The sequence below is a fragment of the Muntiacus reevesi genome, chromosome X (assembly GCF_963930625.1).
Source record: "Muntiacus reevesi chromosome X, mMunRee1.1, whole genome shotgun sequence".
NCBI lineage: Eukaryota > Metazoa > Chordata > Mammalia > Artiodactyla > Cervidae > Muntiacus > Muntiacus reevesi.
Window position 1 is genome coordinate 97,977,103 of NC_089271.1, and position 14,411 is coordinate 97,991,513.

The 14,411-nt window shown below is 44.9% G+C and overlaps 2 protein-coding genes across 2 annotated transcripts in view; one reads left to right on the forward strand and one right to left on the reverse strand.

Moving 5' to 3' along the window:
- The window catches only part of NSDHL (NAD(P) dependent steroid dehydrogenase-like), a 32,222-nt gene extending 22,662 nt beyond the window's left edge, over positions 1–9,560 (reverse strand). The window contains exons 1-2 of the mRNA XM_065915016.1: positions 9,421–9,560; positions 1,336–1,435 (exon numbers count right to left, since the gene is read on the reverse strand). Coding sequence (XP_065771088.1) covers positions 1,336–1,398 — 63 coding nt within the window. The 5' untranslated portion in view covers positions 1,399–1,435; positions 9,421–9,560. The remainder of the gene's footprint in view (positions 1–1,335; positions 1,436–9,420) is intronic.
- A 136-nt stretch (positions 9,561–9,696) lies between these two features.
- Positions 9,697–13,893, forward strand: CETN2 (centrin 2). Its single transcript, XM_065915371.1, has 5 exons — positions 9,697–9,822; positions 10,731–10,889; positions 11,147–11,275; positions 12,727–12,864; positions 13,284–13,893. The coding sequence occupies exons 1-5, from the start codon at positions 9,820–9,822 to the stop codon at positions 13,371–13,373; spliced, it is 519 nt and encodes a 172-aa protein (XP_065771443.1). The 5' UTR covers positions 9,697–9,819; the 3' UTR covers positions 13,374–13,893.
- Positions 13,894–14,411: the final 518 nt, after the last annotated feature.

Here is a 14,411-nt window from a genome sequence, read left to right on the forward strand (position 1 = left end):
ACTGTGATGGGGCCACGGTCCTCAGTTATAGGTTTTATGTGAAATCATCACTTACTATTCAAGGCCATGAAAGATGATATGGTTCAAGTGGGTCCAACAGACAAGAAGGAATATGTACTAATAAATAAGAATGAAATTCCAGATTGAAAACAGGTAGTGAGACTCAAGAATGGGTTATTGTGGGGAGTCATACAATCAACACCTTGGAGACAGTTTTAAGAATAGGGAAGAAAGCCATCTAGAAAAAATATTTCATTGCAAAATGATCTGGCGATAACAGAATATTGTAGGTCCCTGGGTTTCTTACAATCTTTTCTGTTTTCCCTTTTCATTAGCAGTGGGCCCTTTCCTCAGAGAAGTCTTACACAGAATGTATGTGTAAGTTAGGATGAAACTGTTTTTTTATTATAGTAGATTAAATGTGTAACTTTTACTTCCTATAAAGTCAATTGGTGAGAAAAAAACACCATCCTAATCCAGACTGTTTTTAGTTGCTGAGTATCAGTAAAACCGTGATGCACACAAATGAACTACAGATGGCAAAGACCTCTGGTGGTTTGTCTAAGCACTAGAATCTCAGATTAATCCTCAATTACAGAGGCATAGAGAAGGCCTTACTCTGAGCTGTATGCTAAAACCAATGTGATTTGGTGACCTGTGGCAACCTCTTGGGAAGCTTCGATTAAGTAACATCTGATATGAACACATTTTGCCTCGGTGTGATTTCATGTCTGAAGTATTAGTTCATTGAAAGCGTAGTGAACCCTCCCTTCACAGATCTTTGTAAAGCATCTCCAGGAGGCCTGACAATTCCTTCAAGTTCCTTCTGACACTGGCGAGGTTAGAGTTTAGGTGGCCTTGCTAGTGCCCTTCTGGCCCTGGGAAGACTTCTGCGATTATACCCAGAAGCACAGTCTAACCTGCTGGAGGCCACATGAGGGCACCTAGGTGACAGGCAGTAGTTACTGACATGTGTGAGTGAGCTGCCTGGAACATATACCTCAGGGATCCCATGACTGCAACTGGGTGTGTGAGCCCAGGGCAGACCAGTGAAGGAAACCCCATTCCTCACCACAAGCTGGGCCCAGCCCAACCTGCAGAATTGTGAACAAAGAAATGGGTGTTGTTTTAAACTGCTAAGTTCTGATAGGGTTTGTTACAGAGCAGTAATTGAAGACTTAAATAATGACATATCTTCTATAAAGAAACAATTACTCAACACTAATTAATTTAATATGGGTAACCCAGAGCTATGTTTCATTGGTGTGCTGTTATGTATGTGCCAGACTTTCCCCTTATCTGGTTTTGGTTAACCTTTTTTATGTCAGTACTCACTTTTGGAATGTCTTCTGTCAAACATGTCCTTGTTGGCTCACCAGCTGCTTGTTCCATTTTCATTCCAAACGTGGCCCTTTCTGCAATCAACGTTTGTCTCCTTAAAAACATATTTAGAGGCAGACATTTATGATATATAAATTGAAATATATTTTAGCTGTTAGTGTGTTGTGTGGATAACATCCCTCCCACCCCTGAGTTTTCGCAGAGTACTCAACTGTAGCTGCAGCTGCTGAAAGAAGCACTCAGTGAACATTCCTGGGATGCAGACTGTCCTCTGAGATGGGCCTGGGTGGGCCCATAACTCACTACCATATACTTGGACTAGAGGCAGAATGGGAAGCCACTTAAATAACCCCATTCATCAGTTACAATGAAAAGACTATCTCTGGCATCACAGTTTTTCCCACGGCACTCATGCACTTCAATTACTCTCTATTTCTCTAGTGTCAATCAGTAGAGAAATGCACAAAATGGAGGCCCGGATTCCAGTCCCAGCACTGCAGAAAGTATATCAATCTGCTCAAGCCATTTCTCATTGCTGCAGCTCAATAAAACAGACTCACTGCTCATCCCCATGATGCCAGGGCATGGGATGCTAGGAGGAGGAAGAATAAGAGGAGATGGAGCTCTCCTCCTTGATGGAATTAAAGCCATCTTGACCACATATAGAACTTAGAGTGTCTTGGGTCATCAGAAACCCCCCTGGGAAGTGGTCAGAGTATGGTAGTGACCCTCCAGTTACAAAACAAGCTAAGGACTTGAAGAGACAGCTCTCCAAAGAAGACACATAGATGGCCAACAGGTACATGAAAAAAATGCTCCATGGCGTTAATCATCAGGGAAACGTAAATCAAAACTACAAAGAGATACCACTTCACCACTGTCAGGATGGCTATTATCAAAAAGTCAAAAGATAAGTGTTGGCATGGATGTGGAGAAATTGGAACTTCTGTACACTGAATGCAAAAACAATGCAGCTGCTGTGGAAAACATTATGGAGATTCCTCAAAAAATTAAAATAGAACTACCGAAGTACATATGATCTAGCAACTCCAAGTCTGGGTATATATTCAAAAGAACCGAAGCTAGAATCTTGAAGAGATATGAGTACTCCTAAACTCTTTGCAAAAACATCTATTTCTGCTTTATTGACTACGCCAAAGCCTTCGACTGTGTGGATCACAATAAACTGTGGAAAATTCTGAAGGAGATGGGAATACCAGACCACCTGACCTGCCTCTTGAGAAACCTGTATGCAGGTCAGGAAGCAACAGTTAGAACTGGACATGGAACAATAGACTGGTTCCAAATAGGAAAAGGAGTACGTCAAGGCTGTATATTGTCACCCTGCTTATTTAACTTATATGCAGAGTACATCATGAGAAACGCTAGGCTGGAAGAAGCGCAAGCTGAACTCAAGATTGCTGGGAGAAATATCAATAACCTCAGATATGCAGATGACACCACCCTTATGGCAGAGAGTGAAGAGGAACTGAAAAACCTCTTGATGAAAGTGAAAGAGGAGAGTGAAAAAGTTGGCTTAAAGCTTAACATTCAGAAAACTAAGATCATGGCATCTGGTCCCATCACCTCATGGGAAATAGATGGGGAGACAGTGGAAACAGTGTCAGACTTTATTTTTTTGGTCTCCAAAATCACTGCGGATGGTGACTGCAGCCATGAAATTAAAAGACACTTGCTCCTTGGAAGGAAAGTTATGACCAACCTAGATAGCATATTAAAAAGCAGATACATTACTTTGCCAACAAAGGTTCGTCTGGTCAAGGCTATGGTTTTTCCAGTGGTCATGTATGGATGTGAGGGTTGGACTGTGAAGAAAGCTGAGCACCGAAGAATTGATGCTTTTGAACTGTGGTGTTGGAGAAGACTCTTGAGAGTTCCTTGGACTGCAGGGAGATCCACTAGTCCATCCTAAAGGAGATTAGTCCTGGGTGTTCAATGGAAGGACTGATGCTGAAGCTGAAGTTCCAATACTTCGGCCACCTGATGCAAGAGCTGACTCATTGGAAAAGACCCTGATGCTGGGAGGGACTGGGGGCAGGAGGAGAAGGAGATGACAGTGGATGAGATGGTTGGATGGCATCACTGACTCAATGGGCATGGGTCTGAGCAGACTCCGGGAGTCTGTGATGGACAGGGAGGCCTGGCGTGCTGCGATTCATGGGGTCGCAAAGAGTCAGACACAACTGAGCGACTGAACAGAACAGAACTGAACTGAAACTCTTTGCAGCACTATTCACAATAGCCAAGATGGAAACAATCTAAGCGTTCATTGATGGATGAATGGATAAAGAAAATGTGGTATATAAATACAACAGAATATCATGAAGCCTTAAAAAAGGAGGAAATTCCACAATATGAGACGCAGATGAACTTTGAGAGCATTATACCAAGTGACATAAGCCAGTCACAGAAAGACAAATACTGTGTGATTCCACTCATATGAAGTATCTAAAGTAGTCAAACTCACAGAATCAAAGAGTAGAATGGCCAGGGACTGGGGGAGGGGAAGAGGAGGAGCTGATCAGTGGGTAGAAAGTTTCAGTAAAGCAAGATGAGTAACCTCTAGAAGTCTGCTGTACATTGTACCTACAATCAACAATCTATTGTACATTCAAACATTTGTTAATATGGTGGATCTCATCTTACCTGTTCTTGGAAGTGAAAGTCACTCAGTTGTGTCTGACTCTTTGCGACCCCACGGACTATACAGTCCATGGAATTATTCAGGCCAAAATACTGGAGTGGGTAGCCTTTCCCTTCTCCAGGGGGTCTTCCCAACCCAGGGATTGAACCCAGGTCTCCTGCATTGCAGGTAGATTCTTTACCAGCTAAGCCACAAGGAAAGCCCAAGAATACTGGAGTGGGTAGCCTATCCCTTCTCCAGTGGATCTTCCCGACCCAGGAGTCAAACCAGGGTCTCCTGCATTGCGGGCAGATTCTTTACCAACTGAACTATCAAGGAAGCCCTGTTCTTACAACAATAAAATAACAAAAAAGAGACATTATGATATAGGCTACAACACGGATAAACTTATGCTAAGTGAAATAAGAACTTTGGACACATTATACTAAGTGAAAGAAGCCTGACACAAAAGGACAAATACAAGAGGAGTCTACTTGCATGATGTCCCTAGAGTAGTCAAATTCTTAGACACAGAAAGTACAGCGGTGGGTGCCAGGCCTGGAAGGAGGCAGGGAATTGGGGAGTGATGCTAAGTCAGTATAGAGTTTCAGTTCTATAAGATGAAAAGAAGTCTGGAGATGAATGGCTGGGATGGTTGCATGACAATGTGAACCTACTTAATGCCACTTAACTGTACACTCAAAAATGTTTAAAATGGCAAATTTTCAGTTCTATTTTATTATAAATATACTCACAAGAATACTGTGAATGGAAAAATAAGGCCCTAAAGGGCAACATTCTAGGAGCTGGGATTGTTACAGATCACACAACAGAAGCCTCAAGTCTTTTAACTTTAAAATTTCAGGTCTCTGAATTAAAACCATCCTTTAAAATTGCAGATCTCAGAATTAAAACAAGTATGCATGCCTTTATTCCTCTAGACACACTGGGACAAGGTCTTAGGCTAAAAGGCATCTAGGAAAGGAGACTCACCTTTTAAGAGTGAAACCCAAGCACGTGGCTCTACTTCTGGGATTAAATACAGAGAGAAGGGAGTGAGCCCATGGCTGCCTTCCTGCTGGGGCCAGTCCCCAGTCACCAAGTCCTGGAGACAAAAGGACAGGAGAGTCTGTCCATTTCCAACCAGGAAGAGAGAGAGAGACAAGTGCTCTCTCCTTCACAAACATGAGAGACCAGGCTCTTTGTAAAGGGGAAACCCAGAACAGCTCAGAGGAGTGCGCTGAGGTAGTCAGGGCCTGACCTGCTCCTGTGCTTGGTCAGTGCAGGAGGCTCCAATGTGGCCGCCACAGACTCGATACCATCCTCTGTGGCAAGAGGATGCCTGTCTGCACAAGAAAAAGGCCAACAGGATCAAAGGCTTCCCCCTACTTCTCCAAAGGACTCAATCAGCTCCATCTTGTCCTTTCTGTCACTCATTCATCTCTCCACTAGTCTGTTGACTTTCAGGACAGAAAGGCCCTGGCTTTGAATCTGCTGACAAAATCAGCAGCCTATCTGAAAGCTTCAGCTTCTGCTGTTCCCTCCACCTGGAGGTGCTGCTCCCTGTCCCCTCCATGGTGAGCAGCTCTGCAGCCTTCAAGGCCTCGCTCAGTTGTCACCCCTGGGAAACTTCCTCCCCCTTTCCAGGCAAGACTAGCAGCCTCCTCAACACCTCAGCATTGGTTTCTGTTTTCATTCTAACACTGTGCACAGTTTTAGGCTCCCCGCAGCCTCTGCCCCATGTCCATCTTGACTTGCTGGGGGTGAGCCTCTGGAGGGCCAGCAAGAAGTCTGGAATGGAGTATTGGTGGAATTGTGCTTCAGCGGCTGGTCTGAGAGGCCTCAACCGTAGAGCAGGAATCCTTCTGCTGACCTCAGTGGCTGTAGGTACCAGCCCCAAGGATAAAAAGGGAGCTGCAACTTGTAAAAAAAATGTTGTAGAAAAGCACTCTGGTATCAGCTCACTCCTCCACCTTCACAAGGCCACTGCCAAATAGAACCTGCTGAAGGCACAGCACCAACCTTCAGGGAGCCCAGCATCTGGGGTGGGACACAGACTTAGCAGAACATTGCAGAAGTGCCCGTGAGTTCGGATGAGAGTAAGCCCAGGCAGGGAGGCGATTCCTGAGTCAAGTTCTAAAGCCCTGGAGGTGTGAGTCAAAGAAGAGGTGGGTGTCTTGAGAGATATTCCAAGGCCAGGAGTGGGAAGCATGAGGTGTTGGCATGGCCAGCCTGTTCTGCGACAAGTTGTGACAAAGTGAGATTGAAGTCAGATTGGCAGCAAAGTTCAGAACGTGCAGGTGCTGTGTGTCGGGCTAAGGAGTCACCCTATGGGAGATGTGGGAGGCTTTGGAAGTTGAAACCAAGGGTAAGTATCAGATCACTCTGGCTACAGCGTGGAGAAGACTTAGCACAGAGTCTGAGGCTCTGCATGTGTCATATAAGGGGAATGACAAGAGTGAATCAGAGAAAAGAATTAACAATGCCTGAAAACTGGCTAAATGTCAGAACCTTTTACAAATGAGCACAACAGTTCCTCAGCATCCATGGGGCATTGGTCCCAGGAGCCCCTGCAGACACCGAAATCCAAGGAGACTCAATGTCTCTTAGATAAAATGACACAGTATTTGCATATAACCTATGCACAATCTCACATATAGTTCAAACAATCTCTAGATTACTCCTAATACCTAATACAATGCCAATGCTATGTAAGTAGCTGTAAATACTATGTTAATGCCATATAAATTGCTGCCTATGCAGCAAGTTCAATTTTTGCTTTGAAACTTTCTGGAGTTTTTTTTTCAATGTTTTCAGTCCATGGATGGTTGTGAAGGAGAAAACAGAACAGGCTCCATCTTGAAAGCAGGACTCCATCTTGGGCCAGACTGTGGACTTTGAGCTATATGCCCAGTATCTATGGAAATGACATACCAACTGGAAAACCAGACCCCCGGATGGAAGAGCCCCATGGTTGGTGCCTAGACTCTCCATCGCCTAAAAGAATACCCTAATTATCTGTGTAACCAAATAGAATCATAAATTCTATTATGTTTATTGGGGTATGACCACAGGGTTATTGATAATTGCCCACTGTTAACTACCTAGGCTTAAGGCATAGAAATCACGGGTTTAAGGCATAGGCATATGAATCACGGATTAACTTTGATTGTATCTTTCTTTTCCTTTGTTCAGACTAGTTTCAGAGAATTTGGGGAGGTGGGTTTGAGCACGTACACTTAGGGTATATAAGGTTTTCACAAAAAATGGTTGGGGTCCTTGGCTAAGAGGAGACTCTGCCTTGGGCCCACCAGTGTAATAAACTGCACTCCACTATCTGCATTGTCCTTCTCAGTCAGTTTGTTCCTGGAATGCATGGCTATAACAATTGAATCCATGGATATGGAACCTGCAGATATGAAGGGCTGACTGTATATTATACCACTAAGATCCAAAAAGCAAGCAGTTGGGAACACAGTACTGGTCTCACTCAACAGATAAGAAACTGAGGCTCGGAGAGGTCAAGTGACTTGCCTAAAGTCACACTGCTGGTACAAGGCCAAGGCAGAACTTGTGGTTGCTCCTACACTGCCAGGCTGTCACCCTGCAGACCCACTGGGAAACAGGCTGTGGAATGACACAAAGTTGGAAGGTCCAGCAGGGGCAAAACTAGGCAGGAGGCTCAGATGCCAGGCTGAGTCTGGACTTCAGTCTGCAGGGATGGGAACCCTCTGAGGGTTTAAGAGCATGGGGGTGGCTTGACCAGAACTGTTCAGTCAGATTAACCTGGTAAAGCGGGGTGGACTAGACAGGTGAGAAGCAGGAAACAGGGGGACCACTCATCGCTTATTCAACCAAGATTTACTGAGTACCTAGTGTGTGTCCCCTCACTGGATGGGCAGTAAAGAGCAAAATAAACAAGTAAAATACACAGTGACAAGCAGTATGGGATTGTGGGCTTAAAAAACACTCACAACCTAAAAGTTCAGAGTTACGTTTTATTTGGTGGGAATATTTAGGACTTCAAGCCTCGGGACAGCACCTCAAGTAACTGAGAGAACTGGTCCTAGGAGGCAAGAAGGGTAGCCAGGTTATATAAAAGTTCTGCAACAAAGGGCAGGTAGTCTGAATATCAAAAGATTGTTGTTAATTAAAGAAAACTAGAAAACTCAAGGAATTTAGCGCTTTTCTGTGTATGGGAATATGCAAGACATGAAAGAATCTGGGCTCACTGAAATCATTCTTTCAATTTGCACCTCAGCAATCTGGGGCTGGTTTCCTGTTTCCTCAAGGCTCACCATAGGGTGGCTGCAGTCTGATGGCTGCTAGAAGGCAGGTATTCTTTCTTTCCTAAATTCCCTCAGGGTTCACCAACCCATGACATCATTTGTTTCTTGATATGGCAGGAAATATTTCATTTTTCAGGATAAAAGTAGAAGAAGGTGCAGAGTTTGGGTGTCCTGGGGGCTGCAATGCTAAACAGGGTGCTCAGTGGGGGTTCACTGGGAAAGGTGATAATAGAGCAAAGACCTACAGGAGGAAAAGAAGTGGAGGAAGCATGCAGAAGGGGCAGCTGGAGCAAACTTTTGAAGACAGGAGTAAGTCTGTACATTTGAATCCATTCAGGGGCTGAAGGGAGCCAGGGGAGAGGAAGTCCTTCAGGAAGGGCCTTGCGGATCACGATCTGAACACTGCCCTGCACTCACAGGGTGGCTGCTGCTGAAGGCCTTAAGTGGGAGAGGAGCAGCAGAGGTGGAAAAATGGATAGAACTTGAAGGCCGGTATATGGGAAAGGGGCAGGAAAAGAGTCAAATATGACCGAAAGGTTGTGAACCTGGTTTATGCTCGAATAGGGTAAAGGGCAGAAGGTCAGAGAACACTTTCATTTAAAAAATGTCAATAAACCTCAGGCTTTTTTTCAGCCTGAGAAACGTCTGCTCTGGTTCGCTGTCTCCCTAAATACTGTGCCAATGCCCAGTGGGGAAGCAGGTAAGTGCTGAGAGATCTGCCCCTTCACGCGCACTCATGCTTCCTTCACTCCCTTCAAAGTCCGTTCTCAGGCCCCCAGGTCACCTTCCCGGGTTGCTTTTAGTCAGGTAAGAACTAAAGTGATCCTGTCTTGGAACCTACTTTGGGGGTGGGGAGTGCTCTTGAACGCACACGCTCAAAGAAAGAGCCTCGGCTGGATTAGGCTTCTAAGTCCCAGACGTTCGAACCTCTGCGACAAGGTTCAGCACGTCCCTTCCCTTTTTTGGATCTCAGATGCCCCGTGGGTACAGCGTTTGCTCCAACACGAAAGCTTAGGTCTTCTCTGGCCCCTCGGACCCTAACTCAAGCCTCAGGTCAGACCAGGAAGTCCCCGTCCCGGATCGTCCCACCCAACCCCTTGCCTTCTAGTCCTGTCGCGGACACAAGAGTGAGGTCGCAACCCTTACCGGTCCGTAGGCGCTCCGCTGGTTGGCCCCAGTGTGTCCACAGCCTACACCCTTAGAGCTCGAGCTGAAGGTAGCCACCTTTTCCTCCCCGCCCGCGTGAGCCGAGGATCTGCCGAGGCTCCTCCACCAAGCGGATTGGCTTGGTTTGGTGCTGGCTCCGCTAATCTGCGCTCGCGGCGTGATCCTGCCCAATGAGGCCGTGCCGCGAGGGTACCGCCCCCCGCCCTGTGCCGGGTGTTCGTCGGGTTAGCCCCACCCACCCCAGCCCTGGGCCAATGGGGAGCGGCGGCTAGCGGTCCGCCAATGGGGAACGAGGCCACGCGCGCGGGGCGGTGGGAACGGCGCCGAGTCGGTGTGTAAGTCTGTTGCCGTAACAACGGGAAGTGGAGTCCGTCCGGGATGGTGAGTGCTTGCCTCGGTTTCGAGCCCCGCGTTCAGAGGCTGTGCCCTTCTCAGGCCTTGCAGGGCCCCGCCGCCTCTCCTGCGCCGTTCTCGGCTTCTCTGAGAGCTTTCGCCGAAGGGTAGGGTAGAGACGCCTGCCGTCCTGCTAGGCCTGTGATTCGCCACCACCTCCCCTTCAGCCACAACCGCCCCCCCCACCCTTCGGGTTCCCCTGGCCTTCTCCAGCCCCTTCGGAGACCGTTCCTGGGCAAAAAAGACTCAGATTCTTCGGAGGCCGCGACCAGTCTCAGACTGTGGTCTCCTGGCCGCTTCTACCAAAAGTTTCCACACGGAGATGGGGGGGAGTTTATTATGTTTGGTTGTTAATGTGTATTTAAAATGTTAAATATAGGGACTTAGGGAAACGCGTTGAGTTTCTTGGAGAAGGCTCAGGTGTACTAAGAGAACTGAATTTTATTATTCTATATTGACAGAATATATACCTTACCTTAGTAATATTTGGCCAAATCTAGAAGTAATCAGAAAATCGGAGAAATTACAGCAAAGCGGATCAGCGTTCTAGGACCTTTTTATAATTAAGGATCCCCAAGTTGGGAGAACTGATTATCCATACAGTTGTCCCCAGTCAGCTCCTTGGCTAGCTCTCTTTGGGGATGATTTTCAATAAAAAAGGTCCAAAAGAACAAGGGATATCCTCGCTTGTACAAACAATAGTAAAGAAGAAGAAGGGACAGACTGTGCATAGATTTATTGCTCTTTCCAGCAAACCCTGATATCTCTCCTGTTAAGCAAAGTTTTGAAATACGTTGGTATAAACTATTTTAAATAGATGTGGTTGTAACTGCTTTTTTATAAAATGTGACTCTATTACATAATATTTTGCTTCTGTGTTTGTAAAACTTATAAAGGCCTCTAACTTTAAGAAGGCAAACATGGCATCAACTACCCAGCGAAAAAGGATGAGTCCTAAACCTGAGCTTACCGAAGAGCAGAAACAGGAAATTCGAGAAGCCTTTGATCTCTTTGATGCTGATGGAACTGGGACAATTGATGTTAAGGAACTTAAGGCAAGCTCTGTATATTCCTGCTCTGCTGCCTCTAATTTACTCTGCCTCTTTGTCTTCTGTTTTGTGTTTTCCTGTCTTTATTTACCTCAAGAATTATTAAATAAAATTAAATGCACATATCAATTTGCTTGATGTTATAGTGATTCCTATTCATTTTAACAGGATTGTAGCAGAGGCTGGCTTAATGCTGTCAGCACTGTCATTGGTTCCTCCTGGGTTTAGATGTGCATGTTAAGATCATCCTATTTTCATTGTAGGTGGCAATGAGGGCGCTGGGCTTTGAACCGAAGAAAGAAGAGATCAAGAAAATGATAAGTGAAATCGATAAGGAAGGGACAGGAAAAATGAACTTTAGTGACTTTTTGACTGTAATGACTCAGAAAATGGTAAGTTAGCTAAAATGATCAGCATTATTTTCCACCAATAATGGTGGGCAAATTTGAATCTAGATATGAAAATGTCTTCACTGAAAAAAAGTTAATGCAGACTGGAGAGTTCAGCTGATAAAAGAGAGTATCTGTGACTGAGAACTAGGATGTTTAGGTTCTACTTGACTTTTTTCAAGGCCACAAAGTCAAAGTCATTTTACCCTCTGAAAAGAAGTAAAAGTGTGATCTTTGTGACCCAGTACCTGTGGTCATGGAGGCCGTCACCAAGACCATGTGACATCCAGACAGGGCAGAGGGGATGGGGTGTCACTTTTTTTGCTCTTTCTCCAACCAGTATGTCAGTGTGATAAGCACAAGCAGTAAAACCTTTAATAGGACCAGTAATATTACAGTGTCTCCCACTTTGACAAGGCAAAGTCCCTGTACTTTAAAGTTTGAAATTCTTTCCTCTCCCATTTGTTAGTATTCTGGATAGCCTCAGCCTGAGGCTGTGTTTTTTACCGCAGTGAGGATTTGGTCTTTCACCACTTCCAAGGTTGAATTCACCCATTCTCTAGTCTCCAAATGGTCCATAGAGGTGCTAAGATGTCACCGCACCTGTCACCCTCAGTCCCCTAAGTGTCCCACATAGGAAAGGTGTTCCTTTTGGTCCATTTCTCTTTGGCCTCCTGGCTCCTCCTTAGTTTGGCTCATCTACATTCTACTGGCCTGTGGAAAAGTAGCTCCATCAGTTAGATGAGCCTCCCAATGCACAGGCCTCTTCCCCCTCTAATAAGCCTGTTGCTTTGAAATCATCTAATTACATCTATATTTTTCTTCAGGGACTGATTTAAGCGTTCAGGAAGCTTAACATTCTGAAACAACATAGTAAAGCTGTCCTGCATTCAGAGTTGGTTCCCAGATTGCTCTTATTAGGGGCCCTCACTATCTTTAGCTACCTTTCAGGAATTTGAAGTTGAAGCTCTTGGAGATTTTACTCTTTTCCTCTGTTAGAGTACTGGGGATACCAGTAACACTTTCTGATCTCATAATAAGTGAAATAGCCTTTTCTTTCCTTCCTCCCCCTCCATCCCCACCAAGAAGATCCCTCTTCTAGCAGCTTAAACAGTATATTTCCCCTAAGTCTAGCTTCACCTTCTGTTCCCATAATTTAAAAACAAATCTACTTTCTCTTTGGTTTGTACAGAAAATGTTCTAAATGCAAACCTTTATATTTCCTTTTTAGCCTCTGGGTTTGTAGTAATTTCATTGTTTATCTTCTTTTTCTGCCCTGGTTACTGTGTGATCTTCTGTGACCCAGCACCTGTAGTCATGGAAGCTGTCACCAAGATCCTTGTGGCATCCGGGCAGGGCAGAGGGGATTGGCAGTGGTGGGGCTGCGGGACACAAGTCAGTATGAATCACAAGTGTCTCCCTGTTGTCATGTGTTTTATGTTCTGTTTGTTAAGTCTGAGAAGGATACCAAAGAAGAAATCCTGAAAGCCTTCAAGCTCTTTGATGATGATGAGACTGGGAAGATATCGTTCAAAAACCTCAAACGTGTGGCCAAGGAGTTGGGTGAGAACCTCTCTGATGAGGAGTTGCAGGTTTGTGATGCTCAGCCTGGAGCCCCGTGTGACTTTTTTGAGTTCCATTTTCTCTGGTTACATTTGAAGAAAAACGAATGTTCTCTTGTCACTCTGCTGACTACTTTAATTTCTCTTTTCCTAGTGAGACAAATCAATGGACACTGCCCCCAGAAAAATATACCCGTGGATAGATTTAGGTTTTAGGAATCTCCCTAGTCAGGGCAGCTTTTGAGCTGCTTTCTAGGCGATACACATGTGGCAAAGTATGACTTTGTTTTCAAATGACTTTTCAGGAACCAAGCTTATTATAAAAGTCAGCCCATTTGCAGCAGGTGGACCACATGGTCTATTTGTGCATCATTATGAAAGCTGATTACTTAGTCACACTTTCGTTCCATTTATGAATTGTTCTAAGTGGAATCCTTCCTGTCCTGCAGGAAATGATTGATGAAGCTGATCGAGATGGAGATGGAGAAGTCAATGAGCAGGAGTTCCTGCGCATCATGAAGAAGACGAGCCTTTATTAAGATCAGTCTCAGCTTTTCTACCATGAGCACAGGGAACTCAGTTTAGTGCCTGCCGTTGTGTGAAGCCTGGTTTTTGAAAATGTAAATTATTTTCCCCACTGACATCTCGGTATAACTTTAGTAAGAACTCTAAATCTATTTTCAACTTTTGAAAGTGTTCTTTGAAATTGAGGTTCTTTGTAAGGTGACCGGGTGACTGCTTTAATTCCCCAGGGCAGAACAAAAGCATGTTAGAATGGAGAAAAGGGTCTTTGAGCTTTTGCCCACCTGCCATTCTGCCTTGTATCGCTTAACTCTTGTCCTGCATTCCCACATTTATGCCACCGCCAAACAACTTCTTGTCAAGCACACGTTGTACCCATGTCACCACAAGCAGGGAGCATCTCTTCAATGGTTCCAATTTTAATTGACACCTGAGTGCAGCTTTCTCTTTTATAAAACCCAGTGAACTCTTACTTTCTTTTGGATGTGTGTGTGTGTATGTATGAGCTATTTGTTTTATCTTCAAATAAAGCCTTTCTTATTTGAGCTCTTATTCTCTAAGGATGAGTTCTTTAGCCTTGACTATGAATTCAGCTTCTAAATCATTTTGTTGAAGGCAACCTGGTAGATCCCAAACTCCTTGCCAGCCCAAGAACAGAAAACAAAATAACACTTTCCTACTGACATGAATTGGTTTTTGCCTTGGGAACCTGTCAGTTTGTGAAATTAGTTGATCATTTTGCATCAGCCTAAATGATGCCCTAAACATAGTTTTGGCAAAGTGTACAGCTGGAAAAGGGTCTTCCTGGTAATTTGTGTTTGGGACAAATTGGTGAGAGTCAGGTGATTATGACAGTAGGTAGAGCTTAGCCAACCTCTTGTCAGTTGATTTGCTGGGTGGTGTCTCAGAATCACAGTGTGGGTTGGGTCCAGTGACCTTGTCCAGCTCCCTCTTGGCCCTATTGGGATGAACTACAAGAGAAATCCTGGCAGATGCCATTAAAGTCTCTGCCCCAGACTGAAGGTGGGGAGCAAGAAGCGATGAGGAGGAATGAA

Coding starts and splice junctions, on each gene's coding strand:
- CETN2 (XM_065915371.1), top strand. Junction 11,276..12,726: donor CTGTAATGACTCAGAAAATG/GTAAGTTAGCTA, acceptor CTGTTTGTTAAG/TCTGAGAAGGATACCAAAGA. Junction 12,865..13,283: donor TCTCTGATGAGGAGTTGCAG/GTTTGTGATGCT, acceptor CCTGTCCTGCAG/GAAATGATTGATGAAGCTGA.